The sequence below is a fragment of the Doryrhamphus excisus genome, linkage group LG7, assembly GCF_037039965.1.
Source record: "Doryrhamphus excisus strain RoL-2023G ecotype Guam linkage group LG7, RoL_Dexc_Guam_v1.1, whole genome shotgun sequence".
Classification (NCBI taxonomy): Eukaryota; Metazoa; Chordata; class Actinopteri; order Syngnathiformes; family Syngnathidae; genus Doryrhamphus; species Doryrhamphus excisus.
This window is the reverse complement of record NC_136363.1, coordinates 20,737,539-20,752,173: the sequence shown is the minus strand read 5'-3', so window position 1 is coordinate 20,752,173 and position 14,635 is coordinate 20,737,539. Positions and strand designations below refer to the sequence as shown.

Sequence of the window (14,635 nt, the reverse complement as noted above, 5' to 3'; positions counted from 1 at the left end):
CTTTTATTAAGTTGAAATTCTAGATGGGGCGAGGGGGGTGGGGGGGGGGGGAAGTTGGACGGGATGAAAGCGAGGAGGCTTTCCAGTGCGGCGCTCCCGCCGCCTCACTCCGGTGTGCGCCGCAACGAGCCCCGCCGACAGCCACGGGACAGAATAGATTACCACTTTGTCTCTGCCGATAATGAACCCGTGACAAGCGCGGGAGGGCCCGGGGGCCGACGGGGGGCCACGGTGCCAGTCAGCACTTTCATCTCGGAGCGACACGGGAAGACGGAGGAGGGGGGGGGGGCGTGGAAGATCTCTTTAAAGCCACCCGCTCTCCGCAGCCGTCGTCAGGCAGGCGCAGCAATCAGGATGGAGATAAGATAAGAAAAGCTGCAGACGCTGCAGCTCTCCAGGAGCGAGGGCTTAACTCGGCGGGACCATCGGGTCGGGCGGAGAGAGGGGGAACCGACATGTTTTTGGATGTGGTTTGTGCTCCTCATGAGAGGGGTCAAAGCATCTCCTGAGGTCAAATAAAGGTCTAGGATCTTACTCCACTGAAGCAATTTACACAGCGAGGGGACACACTGACCTGGATAAAGATCTTAGTTTAAAGGAAGTACACTTTTAAGGGACCACAGGACGTCCAAACAAACAAATACATAGTCAACGGAGGGAGGCGACAAGCTCCTTAAACTACTTTTAGGGGAGACGCTGGCTCCTGATGAAAACGCAAGCAGCTCGCCCAGGAAACCCAGCTGTGGAACCAGCCATGCGTCCGTTGGCGTGACGCAGGTCCGATTCCCGGCACAGATCTGGTCCGTGAGCGTAGAGCATGAAGCGATCCAACTCCAGTTTCCACTTTGGGAGCGCCCAAAACGCTGCTTGCGTTTTCATCAGGAGCCAGCGTCTCCCCTAAAAATTGTTTAAAGGAAGTACACTTTTAAGGGACCACAGGACGTCCAAACAAACAAATACATACAAGTCAACAGAGGGAGGCGACAAGCTCACCAATGAGGGCCTCAAAGCAGTTGGCCATAGCGTGACGCAGGTCCGATTCCCGGCACAGATCTGGTCCGTGAGCGTAGAGCATGAAGCGATCCAATTCCAGTTTCTGGGGAAGACAACACACAGTCACATGAAACCGAATGGAAACTTTTAACGCAAAAAGAACCAAGAACGAACTGACCCCATATATTTTATTATAAATACATATTTTATTATAAATAAATATTTTATTACTCATATTTATTAGCTCTTGAATGATTCTGCGTCACTAATCACAAATTACAAATAGCAACTGTGACATGTGGACTAGCATGCATACGTCTCCTAACACCCAATATAAGACGACCCCACCGTCTTATATTCGGGTCTCCAGTGCCGGAATAACTCCAGAGACAAAACATTCTGCTAAAAAGCGGCATTTCATGTCGATTTTTTTTGCAAACTTATCTCCTGTCAAGTGCATCCAAAGCCCAACTTGAGCACCCAACAACCCGCCGGGGTGCTACTTAATGATGGCGGATAGCTGCCGGTGGTTGCCCACCCCCTACGGAACCACAATTCATGAACGCTCCAACTCCGACGGAGCGCTTCCCACTTTAAAGTCCTCCATGTGGTGGACTGCGCCGTTTCTCGACGAAGATATACTGCATACACACATATATATATATATATATATAAGTATATATATACAGACACACATATTTATACATATAAGACAGATAATTACGAGTGTTCTTGAGCAGACGGCGTTAGAGCAAGAGAGGCTGCTAAACAAGTTGGCAACGCGGCGCGAGCTGGATCACGCTCGCGTTAGCGCGAGCGGGCAAATTGAAACAAAGCCGACTGCTGCTACGCGGCGCTAATGCAGATTGGAGCGGCTGCATCTTTGTATTCAGCGGGGAGCCACATGAAAGATGGAAGTTTTTAATTGCTTTCTCCACATCGCGGGACCGTTGCTGTTGTGTTCTTTGCAAAGCCAGCCAGTCAGTCGGCGATGCGATGCTCTGCAGCAAAAACGGGGGGGTAGTGGTTGAGGAGAGCTTCAGGAAGACCTGCAGGGGCCCGCGGGTTCCCCCGGTCTCATCCTCCAAAACAACAACCTTTTAACTCCAATTACAAAACCTGTAAGGGTAAAATAAATAAGAATTCCTGGTCTCCCAAGTGCCTCGTTAAGGAAGCGGACTCTCAAACAATCTCCTGTCAGTTTGCGGACCTTTCCACTGGGGGTGCTTGTTATAAGGAGGTGGGTTTACCTTAGCAAGCATGGCGAGATGCTGGTTCTGTACTATGGCTGTTCTGTAGGTGGCCAGGCCTCCCTCCTCCAAAGTGGGAAACAGGTAGTACAAGTGGACACTGTGGAGAGAGACATTCAAATGTAATGGGTCACTTTTTAGAGAAAAAACGGAAACTTCTGACTTTTATCTCCCCGCCATTCACTTATTTAACTATTCCGAGACCATCTGATGACTTCTGGGAGCGCCCAGAAAAACGGACGCATGGCTGGTTCCACAGCTGGGTTTTCCGGGCGAGCTGTTTTCGTTTTCATCAGGAGCCAGCGACTCCCCTAAACCGCAGCGTGTCATTTCATTTCATCGGAATTAAAACCGGCCACATAATTCAAGTCGTTTGTAATCAATCCGGAGACAGGAAAGCAGGTGGCGTTCTGTTTTTCCCAAAATGACGATATGGTCCATTTGTCTGTTTGAAGTGAAAACATTTCAACATTTCCAGGTATGTATCCTCCCTCAAAAGTACATGGAAATCTGTCATACCTGACAAGTACATACTTTTAATATTACACACCGTATAATGCTTTTAATGCAGGGGTCTCAAACTCAATTTACTTGGGGGTCACTGGAGCTAGGGTCTGGGTGAGACTGGGCCGCATCAGGTTTTACAAAAAAAAAAAAAAAACGCATTTATTAAAAACAAAAAATTTTAAAAAACTTCGCTTTGATTCCAATTTTCTACAAGAAAAGCTCTGATAAAACATTATCAGAGCTAGCGACCTAAACGGTAGCCTTCAAGTTATTTCCTTTAAACTTAAATAGCCGAAAACTTACCACTTCCACACGGATAGGGAGGATAACTATTAACAGTTATTTAACCTTTAACATGAACATGAATCAAACGTAATAATTTTTTCTGGGTACATGATACCATACAGCATCCATATCAAACTTGCGCGGGCCGCACTAACATTAAACTTTCATATCAAGGCGGGGGCCTCAAACTAGTGTCCTGCGAGCCACATTTGGCCCGCGGGCCGCGTGTTTGAGACCCCTGCTTTAATGTATAAGTCTGACATCGTTATTTTTGCTAATCAGCCAATAAAATAAAGTGAATAATAATAATACAATTCCAAACTCCTGACATTTTCTGTTTTCCCGGTGACACAAATGCTCCTCTGGCAGAACGGGCATCGACCAACTCCAACAGCCACACATTCAAGATGATTCCTCATCTTTAACCGAGTAGATCTTTGTGGAATATTCTGTAGGACTTTACATCATCTGTTCCTAAAAAGACGTCCCCAAACACGGAAAGGAAGGCAGCGTCTCAGATGGCCTCTGCAGGGCAGCTCGCTTGCGTTATGTGTGTGGGTTGGTTAGGGGGGCGGCTGGTGGGAGGGAGGGGAGTGGGGGGGGGGTGCCAGGCATTTGGTCGGATCTGCTGTAGCTATTTAACTGGACAAGAGGCTGATAAATAATTCAGGGAGCCAGAAGACGGGCTTGAGCATGTCTCATCCGACGCTAACAATCCAAGACGTAGGCAGAGGGATGGGAAGATGGGAGGCACTCGGAAAAATTCTTTGTTGTCGGAATCAAAATGCTGCAAACCAGGGAGGCATTGTTCTTTTTCAATTCCCGGATAGTGAAAAATCTGTTCAATATATATTTTTTTTTTATTGCATGAATGCGGTATCTAGCTAAGCCTTTTCCGTCTGAAGTGTACCGATTACATGACATAAATACCGTATGTCCATAAGAGGCAGCTATTCCAAATATCAAAAAGTATCCAACATCATAAAAAACAACACTGTCTATTAATCTCTGGTGACAAACTCCTGCGTGAGGAGGAGTCCGGAAGAATGAAGGGCGGTTCCGTCTGTAGGTAATACGCGCGATTAATAATAGCTACGTATAATTAGCTAGGCTAAGTGTCGGGCAGCAGTGACCGTGCACGCCCCGCAGTCAATAACACCCTGAGCATTGCAGACGGCTAATTGCAAGCTGTCATGACAGCTCTCAGGCCAGGGAAAAAAAAAAAAATGGAGGGGATAGGAATTATATCTCGCTTCCAATTACCAGTAAATCGTCTCCTGCGAAGAAGAGAAAAGACTTTCGTGACAGACACCCAAAGAAAGAAGGAAGAGGAAAAGAGGTCTGACGGTGTTGCAGTCGACTTCAATTAGCAGCTGCGTCTATCAAGCAGGCGGGGGGGGAGCCATACTCTCACCTGGTGAGGAACTCCACGACTGCATCGCCCAGGAACTCCAGCCTTTCGTTGTGATTGATCCTGAGAATACGTGGAAGCGAGGGAGGGGGGGGTATGAGAAAAGTGAAATACACTGGAGAACAAACGCACACTCGAGCGCTCAGTAGATGCTGAACAACACCGGCAGGTAATGGTTGACACCAGCCGTGTGATACGGAACAGCAAAATCAAATGGAATGGTTTCTTCCTCCGCTCATGTCGCATTGATTTTGCAAAAGTTTAATGGAAATTGTTGAGTAGCTATTTGTGTAATCCCACTTAAAAAAAAAAAAAAAAACACAGGTAATAACAACAGCACTGCCCTTGAAATTAGCTTGTCTCATTTCCGCCCCGAGATATCCCGTCCTTCCACAGTTAAAAGCTAATTTTCCTGTCAGCGGGCCTGCAGGGAATATTAATCACAAGGCCCGTACCTTTGATTGCCCCCGCGGTTAGCGATAGCATGAACACATATGTGCGTCTGCAGGCGGCCTACCTGGAAGGGGACGGGTCATCCTGGCCCAGACGAGACATGATGTTAATCAGTGTGTTGATTCCTGGGAAAAAAAAAAAGAGGTCAAAAGGTGCAGTAAAGGAAAAGAAAAGTTAAACAAGAGAAAGCCAGGAACCTTTCTTTCTCATGTACATGTGGTGAACCTTCCTGTCGCCATATTTGGGCTGACGGATGCCGCAGTTGGAGAGCGAATTACGGGCGTGGTCGGGGTTCATTCCGAAGTTGAGATGGTGGCTGGGATGCGTCATGGCCAGCTTTGGGAATAAGGAGGAAAAGGATGGGTTACAAAAAAAGAGGTGGATTGTAACCAAGTGGAAATAGAGCATCAAAATGCAAAAGGAACAATCCGCCCTGCGTGTGGTTTTTCGATACCTTTTATACCGAGTGTGTGTGCACGGCATGAAAGGAGGTAGATTCCATTGTTCAGGAAAAATAAAGTCATCATCACCCTGTCCAGGCTGACTATTGAACTTGCACCTTCCAAAAAGAAACCATGTAAATTAGGGGGGACTCAAAAGTACATCCCAGGGGCCATTTTTGGATTAGCATTGTCACCTATAACACTTAATATATCCTCACCTACATTGGATTGGTTTGTTGTAGTGCGCCCTGTTCAAATGTTCTGTATGCTATATAATTATTTTCATTTTTATTAGAGAATTCCATTTTAATTCTTAATTTTTGCATAGATAACTTTTGCAGTCCTCGATATATTGCCATGTGCGTCGGTTTTCCTAATTTCTCACGTCCAAACAGGCGGGAAGACGGTTCACCCTGTGCATGGCTTTCAGAAACCACAGAACAACGGCATGAACGGAGTGAGCCCTTCATTCATTTTCTACCGCTTATCCTCACGAGGCTCTCGAGGGGTGCTGGAGCCTATCCCAGTTGTCTTCGGGCGAGAGGCGGGGTATACACCCTGGACTGGTGGCCAGCCAATCACAGGGCACATATAGACAAACAACCATTCACACTCACATTCATACCTATGGACAATTTGGAGTCGCTAATTAACCTAGCATGTTTTTGGAATGTGGGAGGAAACCGGAGTACCCGGAGAAAACCCACGCATGCACAAGGAGAACGTGTAAACTCCACACAGAGATAGCCGAGGGTGGAATCGAACTCCGGTCTCCTAGCTGTGAGACCTGCGCGCTAACCACTTGGTCACCGTGCAGCCTCTCATCTCGTCCAATGTTTTCTAATTTTTTGGGTCATTTACGCCCAACCTTGTACAGTTTGTTGCACCCTTAGGTCGCACTGTCTTGACCTCCTGATGGCGATGGCGTATGTTGAACTGGACTAGAAAGGATTCCATTCCATTATTCCACGTTCAGCTGTGCCTGGAATGAGTGTGACTGCGGAGCCTCCTGCGCTCGTTACGGGAAGGAGGGAGGAAAAAAAAAATTCAACAAGCATTTATCAATCTTACATTAAGAAAACGCTAATCTCAGCCAAAAAAAAACACACCCAGCTGCTCTTGTCTCCTTTCAGCCAACTTCAAATCAATTTCAAGCTCCAATGAGACTTACAGTATATGTAAAAACCTTAACGCCGGCGCTTCAATATTTAGCGCCGTGCGAGAGGCCTTCAAGCTTTTGAAGCCGTGAACACAGACGCCGCGCGTTCTAGCAGCCATTGTGCTTTTTTGTCTCGCTCTTTTCTGTCCGAGACGAGCGGGCTTTGTTTGGCACATCCAGATGTCTCGGCGCCATATTGACAGTTGGATAAAAAGCAAATAAAATGACAACACTTGCTGTTTTGTTTTGATCTTTGCAACTTCAAGTCCAACCCCCCCCTCCCGCTTCCCGCTTCCCCCCGCCGAGCAAACGAAAGGGAAAGAAAACACATCAGTCATTCTGCAAACACTGCGGCTTGTTTGCACTTAAGGACAACATCCAAAAAACAGCATTGTCCTTTTAGAGACAACTGAGGTTTGTTTGCGCAACGCAACTTAACAAATCGACCCGAGTGTCCCCATCTCTGGCCGAGATGATGCCCCCGATGCCGCTGGCGGGACGGGAGTAAACATCTGGATGAATGGAGAAGAATAGAGGTAGACTGCATGACTGATGACCAATCATGACGTCTGCTTGGCGACACCGCTCATCCCGCGTCGTTTCATTTCATTTCATGTAGCGCACGGGTAAACGAGCTTGTTTTGGCTGTTGACATGTCAACGACTCTTTGGCACGGGAACAAAGTGTTTCCAAGTCGGGGCTCAGTCATGCCAAACAGTCATGCCGTGTGTGCATCCTATTATTATGACGCAAGCACTCGTCAAATGATTAAAACTAAGGATCGACCGATATATATCGGGCCGATATTTGTGTTTTTTTCCTTGAATCGGTATCGGCCGATACACGCGTGGGTTCGCCGATATATTTTTCTGCCGCATGATTTACAGTCAGGCATCCGCCAGGGCAGCTTTGTGTTGAGACCGTGTAATATTTGTTATCATGGTCATTTTTTCATGTAAATTGAGGGATCAAAAGCAGTATCGGCCCAAGCAAAATCGCCATCGGCTAAGGGTGATGGAAAAAAATCAGTATCGGCGTAGGCCCCAAAAAAAACATATCGGTCGATCCCTAATTAATACTGTACAAAATAGAAAAAAATAATACATTGATTTTTTTCTTTTTAGTTAACCCCCCCAGTCCCCATTATGTCTCATTAAAAGTCGCTTGGGGGGTTAAAAAGAAATTATTATTGAGACTTCCTCCTCCCAATAAGCCTGTTCTCCCTCACTTGCAACGACCCTTAAAGCAGGACCACACAGGAGTTGTGTAACTGTATTTTATGTGTCCTTTATGTGCTTTCATTTAACAACAAGACTATCGCAATCTCTACAATTCATTTCAATTGGGAGCATATACAGTAAGTCCACTCGTTGTACAATATTAATAATTTGTTACATGCTAATTTCGGGAAAAGTTTTATTCTTGTACCACTGTGTGTAAATAACGGGCATACTGCCGTGTGCTGGGCATCATATCTAGCGCACATTATTCCAGAACAGATAATACTCATAAAACATAACCACATGAATTTGTTTGCCAATGCTCAAGCGCTACTTGTTAACTCAGTCAATATTTGATAGGTATTATGTAATATGTAGTCCGGTCATGAAATAGCGTGACTGCGTGGTGATTTTGATCCCATCACCATGGCGATCGCACACTGTGCAAGCTGGTGAAGAGGCATAGTCCAGCATTATTCATCATTTAGAGAGACGGGAATGCGGTAAAAAGGCAACGCGAGCCGGCGTGCCTCCAATCAGGGGGTCTCTCCTGGATGTTGTGGCTGGCGAGCGAGCGAGCTTCGCCGTGAATAACAAGAAAGGAAAGACTGATGCGCACACAAAGCAGCATGTGTTGGAGGGGGGGGGCGTGTGACATCAGAACCGGGCTGGAGGACTTGTACACTTGAATTATTGAGATCTGCTGTGATGCCGCTCGTTTTGCCAGCGTGGGTCAAAAGTGAAACAGAAGGGGCTCAATCAACGAGGGGGGGGGTGGGTGGGATGCAGGATTAAGGATGGGCCTTGCTCGGCCCTCGCCGAGTTTTACATGTTAAATGTTTAACAGACAGCCTCTCAGTAAAGGAGTTTCAAAGCCTGATGGCGACGGGGGGGGCGGGTGGGGTTAGTTGGATAAGGGTGGGGGATAAACACAGGCTGACGTTCTCCGGCCTTGTTCTCGTCAGCTGCCTCACGCCACCGCCATCTCATGCCACTCCGCACATACAGTACACCGAACAGGAAGTGACTTGCCATTGCTCCTAAAACACGTATTCAACTTTCCTCGCAAGCGCCGTTGCTGCAATTAGTCTGCTAATAATTACAGGGATGACCCACATTAGCCCAAAGTAACCCTGCGCACATGCTAAAACTAAATCCAACACCCTTTAATAATTAAACACATAGAATAAGTACCAGAGCTGGATTATTTACTGCAGCATAAAAGAGCAAAACAAAGCAAAAATATCTAAATGTGGCATTTTAGAAGCGTTGAGTCAATGTAGAAATGATACAATTCACATCCAAAAACTTGAAACTTCTTAGCATAGCTTAGCGCTTTGAAATAAAATGTATTGTTATTATTATTATTATATCTACGGTACTTTACAAAATTGGATCCTTCCATTTTTGACTATGGACAACCCCGTAAACAAATACAGTGCAACTCCATAGTGATAGCGATAGTGCCAAGGAGCCACAGCTTGAAAACCCTCTCCTGTTTGGGAATAGCTGGCCCTCCCGGTGAAATATGTAGATAGAAAGGAAGTGGATAAGATCAATAAGTTTCATTCATTCATTCATTTTCTACCGCTCTTCCTCACAAGGGTCGCGGGGGTGCTGGAGCCTATCCCAGCTGTCTTCGGGCGAGAGGCGGGGGTACACCCTGGACTGGTCGCCAGCCAATCACAGGGCACATATAGACAAACAACCATTCACACTCACATTCATACCTATGGACAATTTGGAGATGGCTAATTAACCTAGCATGTTTTTGGAACGTGGGAGAAAACCCACGCATGCACAGGGAGAACATGCAAACTCCACACATAGATGGCTGAGGGTGGAATTGAACCCTGGTCTCCTCGCTGTGAGGCCTGCGCGATAACCACTCGACCACCGTGCCGCCCCCAATAAGTTTCATTTACAAAAAAATAAAATAAAGTTATCACTTCCTGTTGCACTTCCTGTTGAAAAATCCTGAAAGCTAAGTAGTTATATGGTTTGTTCTGTGTTCCCTTACTGTACCGAAAATGAACCAAACCACAATTATGGCGTACTGGTGCACGTCGAGAAACGTGGAAGGGCATCAACACTGGAGGTTCCGTTATTTGAGTCATTTCTGTGAGGGCGAGGAAAAGAAGGTGACGTCATACACAAAAGACGGCTTGGCTCTCAGCAGGTCAGCGTTGCCTTCCCGGGGCTTATTATGTGACAGCTCTCCATTGCACACATGACAAATGCCGATATCGATATGTGTAAATTAGCGCATGTAAACCCGAACCGGGGACACACAGTTACAAAGCGATGTTGGAGTGTTTGTTAATAATGCATCTACACTGGCGCCTCCTCAGCCTAGCTCGGGGCCGCACAGAGCTCCAGGCCCTGACAGGGCAAAAGTCTGCATTTCCGAGGAGATTTCTGCCAGAGTCCTGGACTATCGTCACTGCTAGTCACAGCGGACCTGGGGCTGCCGGTAGCAAAGATGCTAGTTGGGTCGGCTCCGGCTACCTTAACTGATCCCCTCGCCGCTCTTTCCGCCTGAACTGTCCCTACAGAGGCAGGAGAGCGGGGCCCGATAATGAGGCGCTGTGGCTTCCTCCCCTGGACGTGCGCACACAGCCCAGATCTCACCACGGGCAGGCTGCCTCCAACCATCACAGGGCCCTGTCTTATTGGTCAGCGCAGGAGTTATTAACTATGCTAGCCTTCATAATACAGCTGTGGCACACTGTCACATCACTCTTGTCTCTTTTGGCTGTCTGACTTTATCCAAAGGCACAGTCCAACTGATACAGCACAGCACTCCTGTCATATAGAGGATCTTTGATCAGGATTATTGCAGTACTATAGCCCTCATCTAGATCTACAAAATTGCCAGTCAAAGATCCTTTATATGACCAAGAGTGTTCTGCCGTTTTTAAGGCGTATAGTCCTGCAATAATCCTGATCAAAGATCCTCTATATGACAGGAGTCCTCTGCTGTTACAAAAATGTGGCCCCAAGAATAATTTAGTTGATTAGCCCTCGTCTAGATCTACAAAATTGCCAGTCAAAGATCCTCTATATGACAGGAGTCCTCTGCTGTTACAAAAATGTGTCCCCACGAATAATTTAGTTAATTAGCCCTCGTCTAGATCTACAAAATTGCCAGTCAAAGATCCTTTATATGACTTAATATGAGTGTTCTGCTGTTTTTAAGGCGTATAGTACTACAATAATTCTGATCAAAGATCCTCTATCTGACAGGAGTCCTCTGCTGTTACAAAACTGTGGCCACAAGAATAATTTAGTTGATTAGCCCTCGTCTAGATCGACAAAATTGCCAGTCAAAGATCCTTTATATGACTTAATATGAGTGTTCTGCTGTTTTTAAGGCATATAGTACTACAATAATTCTGATCAAAGATCCTCTATATGACAGGAGTCCTCTGCTGTTACAAAAATGTGTCCCCACAAATAATTTAGTTAATTAGCCCTCGTCTAGATCTACAAAATTGCCAGTCAAAGATCCTTTATATGAGTTAATATGAGTGTTCTGCTGTTTTTAAGGCGTATAGTACTACAATAATTCTGATCAAAGATCCTCTATACGACAGGAGTCCTCTGCTGTTACAAAACTGTGGCCACAAGAATAATTTAGTTGATTAGCCCTCGTCTAGATCGACAAAATTGCCAGTCAAAGATCCTTTATATGACTTAATATGAGTGTTCTGCTGTTTTTAAGGCGTATAGCACTACAATAATTCTGATCAAAGATCCTCTATACGACAGGAGTCCTCTGCTGTTACAAAACTGTGGCCACAAGAATAATTTAGTTGATTAGCCCTCGTCTAGATCGACAAAATTGCCAGTCAAAGATCCTTTATATGACTTAATATGAGTGTTCTGCTGTTTTTAAGGCGTATAGTACTACAATAATTCTGATCAAAGATCCTCTATCTGACAGGAGTCCTCTGCTGTTACAAAAATGTGGCCCCAAGAATAATTTAGTTGATTAGCCCTCGTCTAGACCTACAAAATTGCCAGTCAAAGATCCATTATATGACCAAGAGTGTTCTGCTGTCTTTTTTGTAACAGCAGAAGACTCCTGTCATGTAGAGCATCTTTGACAAGCTTTAATTTTAAAGTTTTAATTTCATATTTTGGGACTTTTTTCACCATGTTGGACCGTCAATTCATTGTGAACTACCTCACCAGCCGCCCCCAGTACACGAGGACCCCGGGAATGTGTGTCAGAATCTGTTCTCTGCAGTGTAGGGGCCCCTCCGGGGAACAGTGTTGGCACCGTTCCTCTTCACTCGCCACATTTTTCCCCACACCTGTCACCCTGGTGCCACCTTCAGAAGTTCTCGGACAAACTATGCCATCGTACAGAGAAGTTTGTGGACTGGAGCCCCCCAGACAATTGTGGCCCCCAGAAGCATTGAGTTGATTGATGCAGTTAATAACAATACACTTATTATTACTTGGATTATTTGGCTTTTCCTGAGTTAACCGCCAGCCTGTAACAATCCAGAATTAATGCTGTTGTTAAAATAAAACAATGATTAATTATGAGATGAATAATAAACATTTATAGAAATATCAGCAGTTTTAGGTGAAGGTGTAGAAGGTCAGCAACGGCCACCATTGTTTGTGTCCAGGACTGTCGTGAGTCCCCACAGATCGTATTGTTACGGCTTTGTTGTGGGGTCCAACCCGGAGCCCGCGTCTTTGCTTTGATATAAGCGAGGGTGCGCAAGCGTTACCTGCAGGAGGCAGCGCTCCTTGAAGACGTAGCCGATGAGCTTGTCCAGGTGCATGAGGCACTGGTGGTAGCGGACGTGATGGGTGAGGACAGGCAGCATCATGGCGTGCTGTGGGGAGCACAAAGAGAATGTTGAAAGAAGGCGGGCACGGAGGCGGGGGAAAAAAAAAAACCTGAGTGGGGCTCATGTCTAATATGAGAGACGAGTGACGGGAGCATGTTGGAGGCGAGCGTGTGATGAAGAGATTGTCAGAAGCAAAGGGTGAGGGGTTGATGGGAGGAGGAGGGGGCGGAGAGAGAAATCAATCAGCCAGTCATTATTTATTAAGAGGTGCTAGGCAACAGATAGATGAAATAATCACAAAAGCAATGGCTGCAACGTGAGCCAGCATGATGGACAGGAGGGAAATTCACTTTTGGGGCAGGACGGCGGAATCGAAGCCCATTTCGCACATGTTGACACACTTACTCTCACACAAACACCGACAGCTGAGCCCGACTGTGTTAAATAAAAAGAAGCTGGTGCAGAGAGAAAGTGAGAACGACGGCGGGCTGAGAGCAGCCGGCGGTCGGCGAAAGAGCCTCTGTCATTAGCGGCGGTTCACACGGTGGCGGCCGCGAGCCACAACCGTGGCAAAGGCGGTTTGGAGCGCATTAACCTCCGAGCCAACACATGAGAGAGGGGAGCCGAGCGTCCGTTTTTTAATTAGCGCTACAGGGCAGGGCGAGACCGGAGGCTTCCAGAGGTGTTGACAAGGAGCCCGGGGTCCGTCAGGAGGGGCCCCTGCGATGACACACTCCTCTGGAATTGTTAAACAGCCAATTAGCAAAGCCAGAATGGTCTCCTGCTTCTCATCCGTGCTGCTGATTGCAGACTGACTGGGACTGTTTGTCGGCTAAGGCGGCTAAGTCCGGTTCTGGTCCGGTTGATCCGGCCTTCTTCCGGCATCATCTCCGTGACGCAGAAAGAAGATCCGTGCGGACTTAAAACAGGCTTTTATAAGTGTCACTTTTTGGGGAACCATTTATTCCTCCGTACTGTACACAAAATAACAATGTCACACTTATACATTAAAGCAGGGGTCTCAAACAGCAGTGGCCCGCAGGACACTACTTTGAGGCCCCCGCCTTGATATGAAAGTTTAATGTTAAAGTTTGATATGGATGTTGTATGGTATCATGTACCCAGGAAAAAATTATTACGTTTGATTCATGATCATGTTAAAGGTTAAATAACTGTTAATAGTTATCCTCCCTATCCGTGTGGAAGTGGTAAGTTTTTGGCTATTTAAGTTTAAAGGAAATAACTTGAAGGCTACCGTTTAGGTCGCTAGCTCTCTAGTTTGCGAGTTAGCATGCGTCTCAAGATCCTGCAGTTGCGCAATATGTTGTAAATAAAAAGAGTATAAATGTGACTATAGTCGTGTTTTGTCATGTCTACAGGGCTCTAATAATGCTTTGTTCATTTTAATCTGAAAAAGTTTTTTTTTTTAATTTATAAATAAAAAAATAAATTAATTTAAGTTTTTATTATTTGCCGTTTTATTATTATATTTATTTATTACTGTGATTGATTTTCTTTATTCTTGATTTGTTTATTTATTTTTCATCTTATTTTGTGTAGAAAAATAAAAAGTAAGATATTTGAGAACAGTGGAATGTTTTATCAGAGCTTTTCTTGTAGAAAATCGAAACCAAAGCAAAGTTTATTCATATTTCTCTTTTTAATAAATGCGTTTTTTGGTTTTTTTTTTTTTTTGGGGAAACCTGATGCGGCCCAGTCTCGCCCAGACCCTAGCTCCAGTGGCCCCCAAGTAAATTGAGTTTGAGACCCCTGCTGTAGACTGTGTTCATACTTGTGGTTGGGTAGTCTGGCGTGGAGCAAAAAAAATACAGAAAAAATACTTTTCATGCGGTTGGCTTCGCGTTCAAACTCTGATTTTTGTCATGCGACCAAAGGCCGTGCAGTCAACATATGCACAAAGTCAGGACTTAATAAGGCGGCCGCCGTTCCAAACCAAAATGCCACCTGCTGGGTTAAATATGTTGGTTACTGTTTATATTCCGCTACATTTACTAGCTTATATTTCACAGAATGCAACTAAAACACTAACACACAGGGAAGCGAGTCGAGTAGAGACTAAACATGTTGCTTTCACGTTCGACC

The 14,635-nt window shown here is 45.7% G+C and overlaps 1 protein-coding gene across 4 annotated transcripts in view; it reads right to left on the bottom strand.

Annotated features, from left to right (window-relative positions):
- The window catches only part of drosha (drosha ribonuclease III), an 82,491-nt gene that overhangs the window by 44,132 nt on the left and 23,724 nt on the right, over positions 1 to 14,635 (bottom strand). For all 4 annotated transcript variants that reach the window (XM_078792420.1, XM_078792419.1, XM_078792421.1 and 1 more), the window contains 6 exons: positions 12,470 to 12,577; positions 5,097 to 5,235; positions 4,964 to 5,024; positions 4,450 to 4,509; positions 2,244 to 2,343; positions 994 to 1,096 (listed from right to left, as the gene is read on the bottom strand). In XM_078792420.1, coding sequence (XP_078648546.1) covers positions 994 to 1,096; positions 2,244 to 2,343; positions 4,450 to 4,509; positions 4,964 to 5,024; positions 5,097 to 5,235; positions 12,470 to 12,577 — 571 coding nt within the window. The remainder of the gene's footprint in view (positions 1 to 993; positions 1,097 to 2,243; positions 2,344 to 4,449; positions 4,510 to 4,963; positions 5,025 to 5,096; positions 5,236 to 12,469; positions 12,578 to 14,635) is intronic.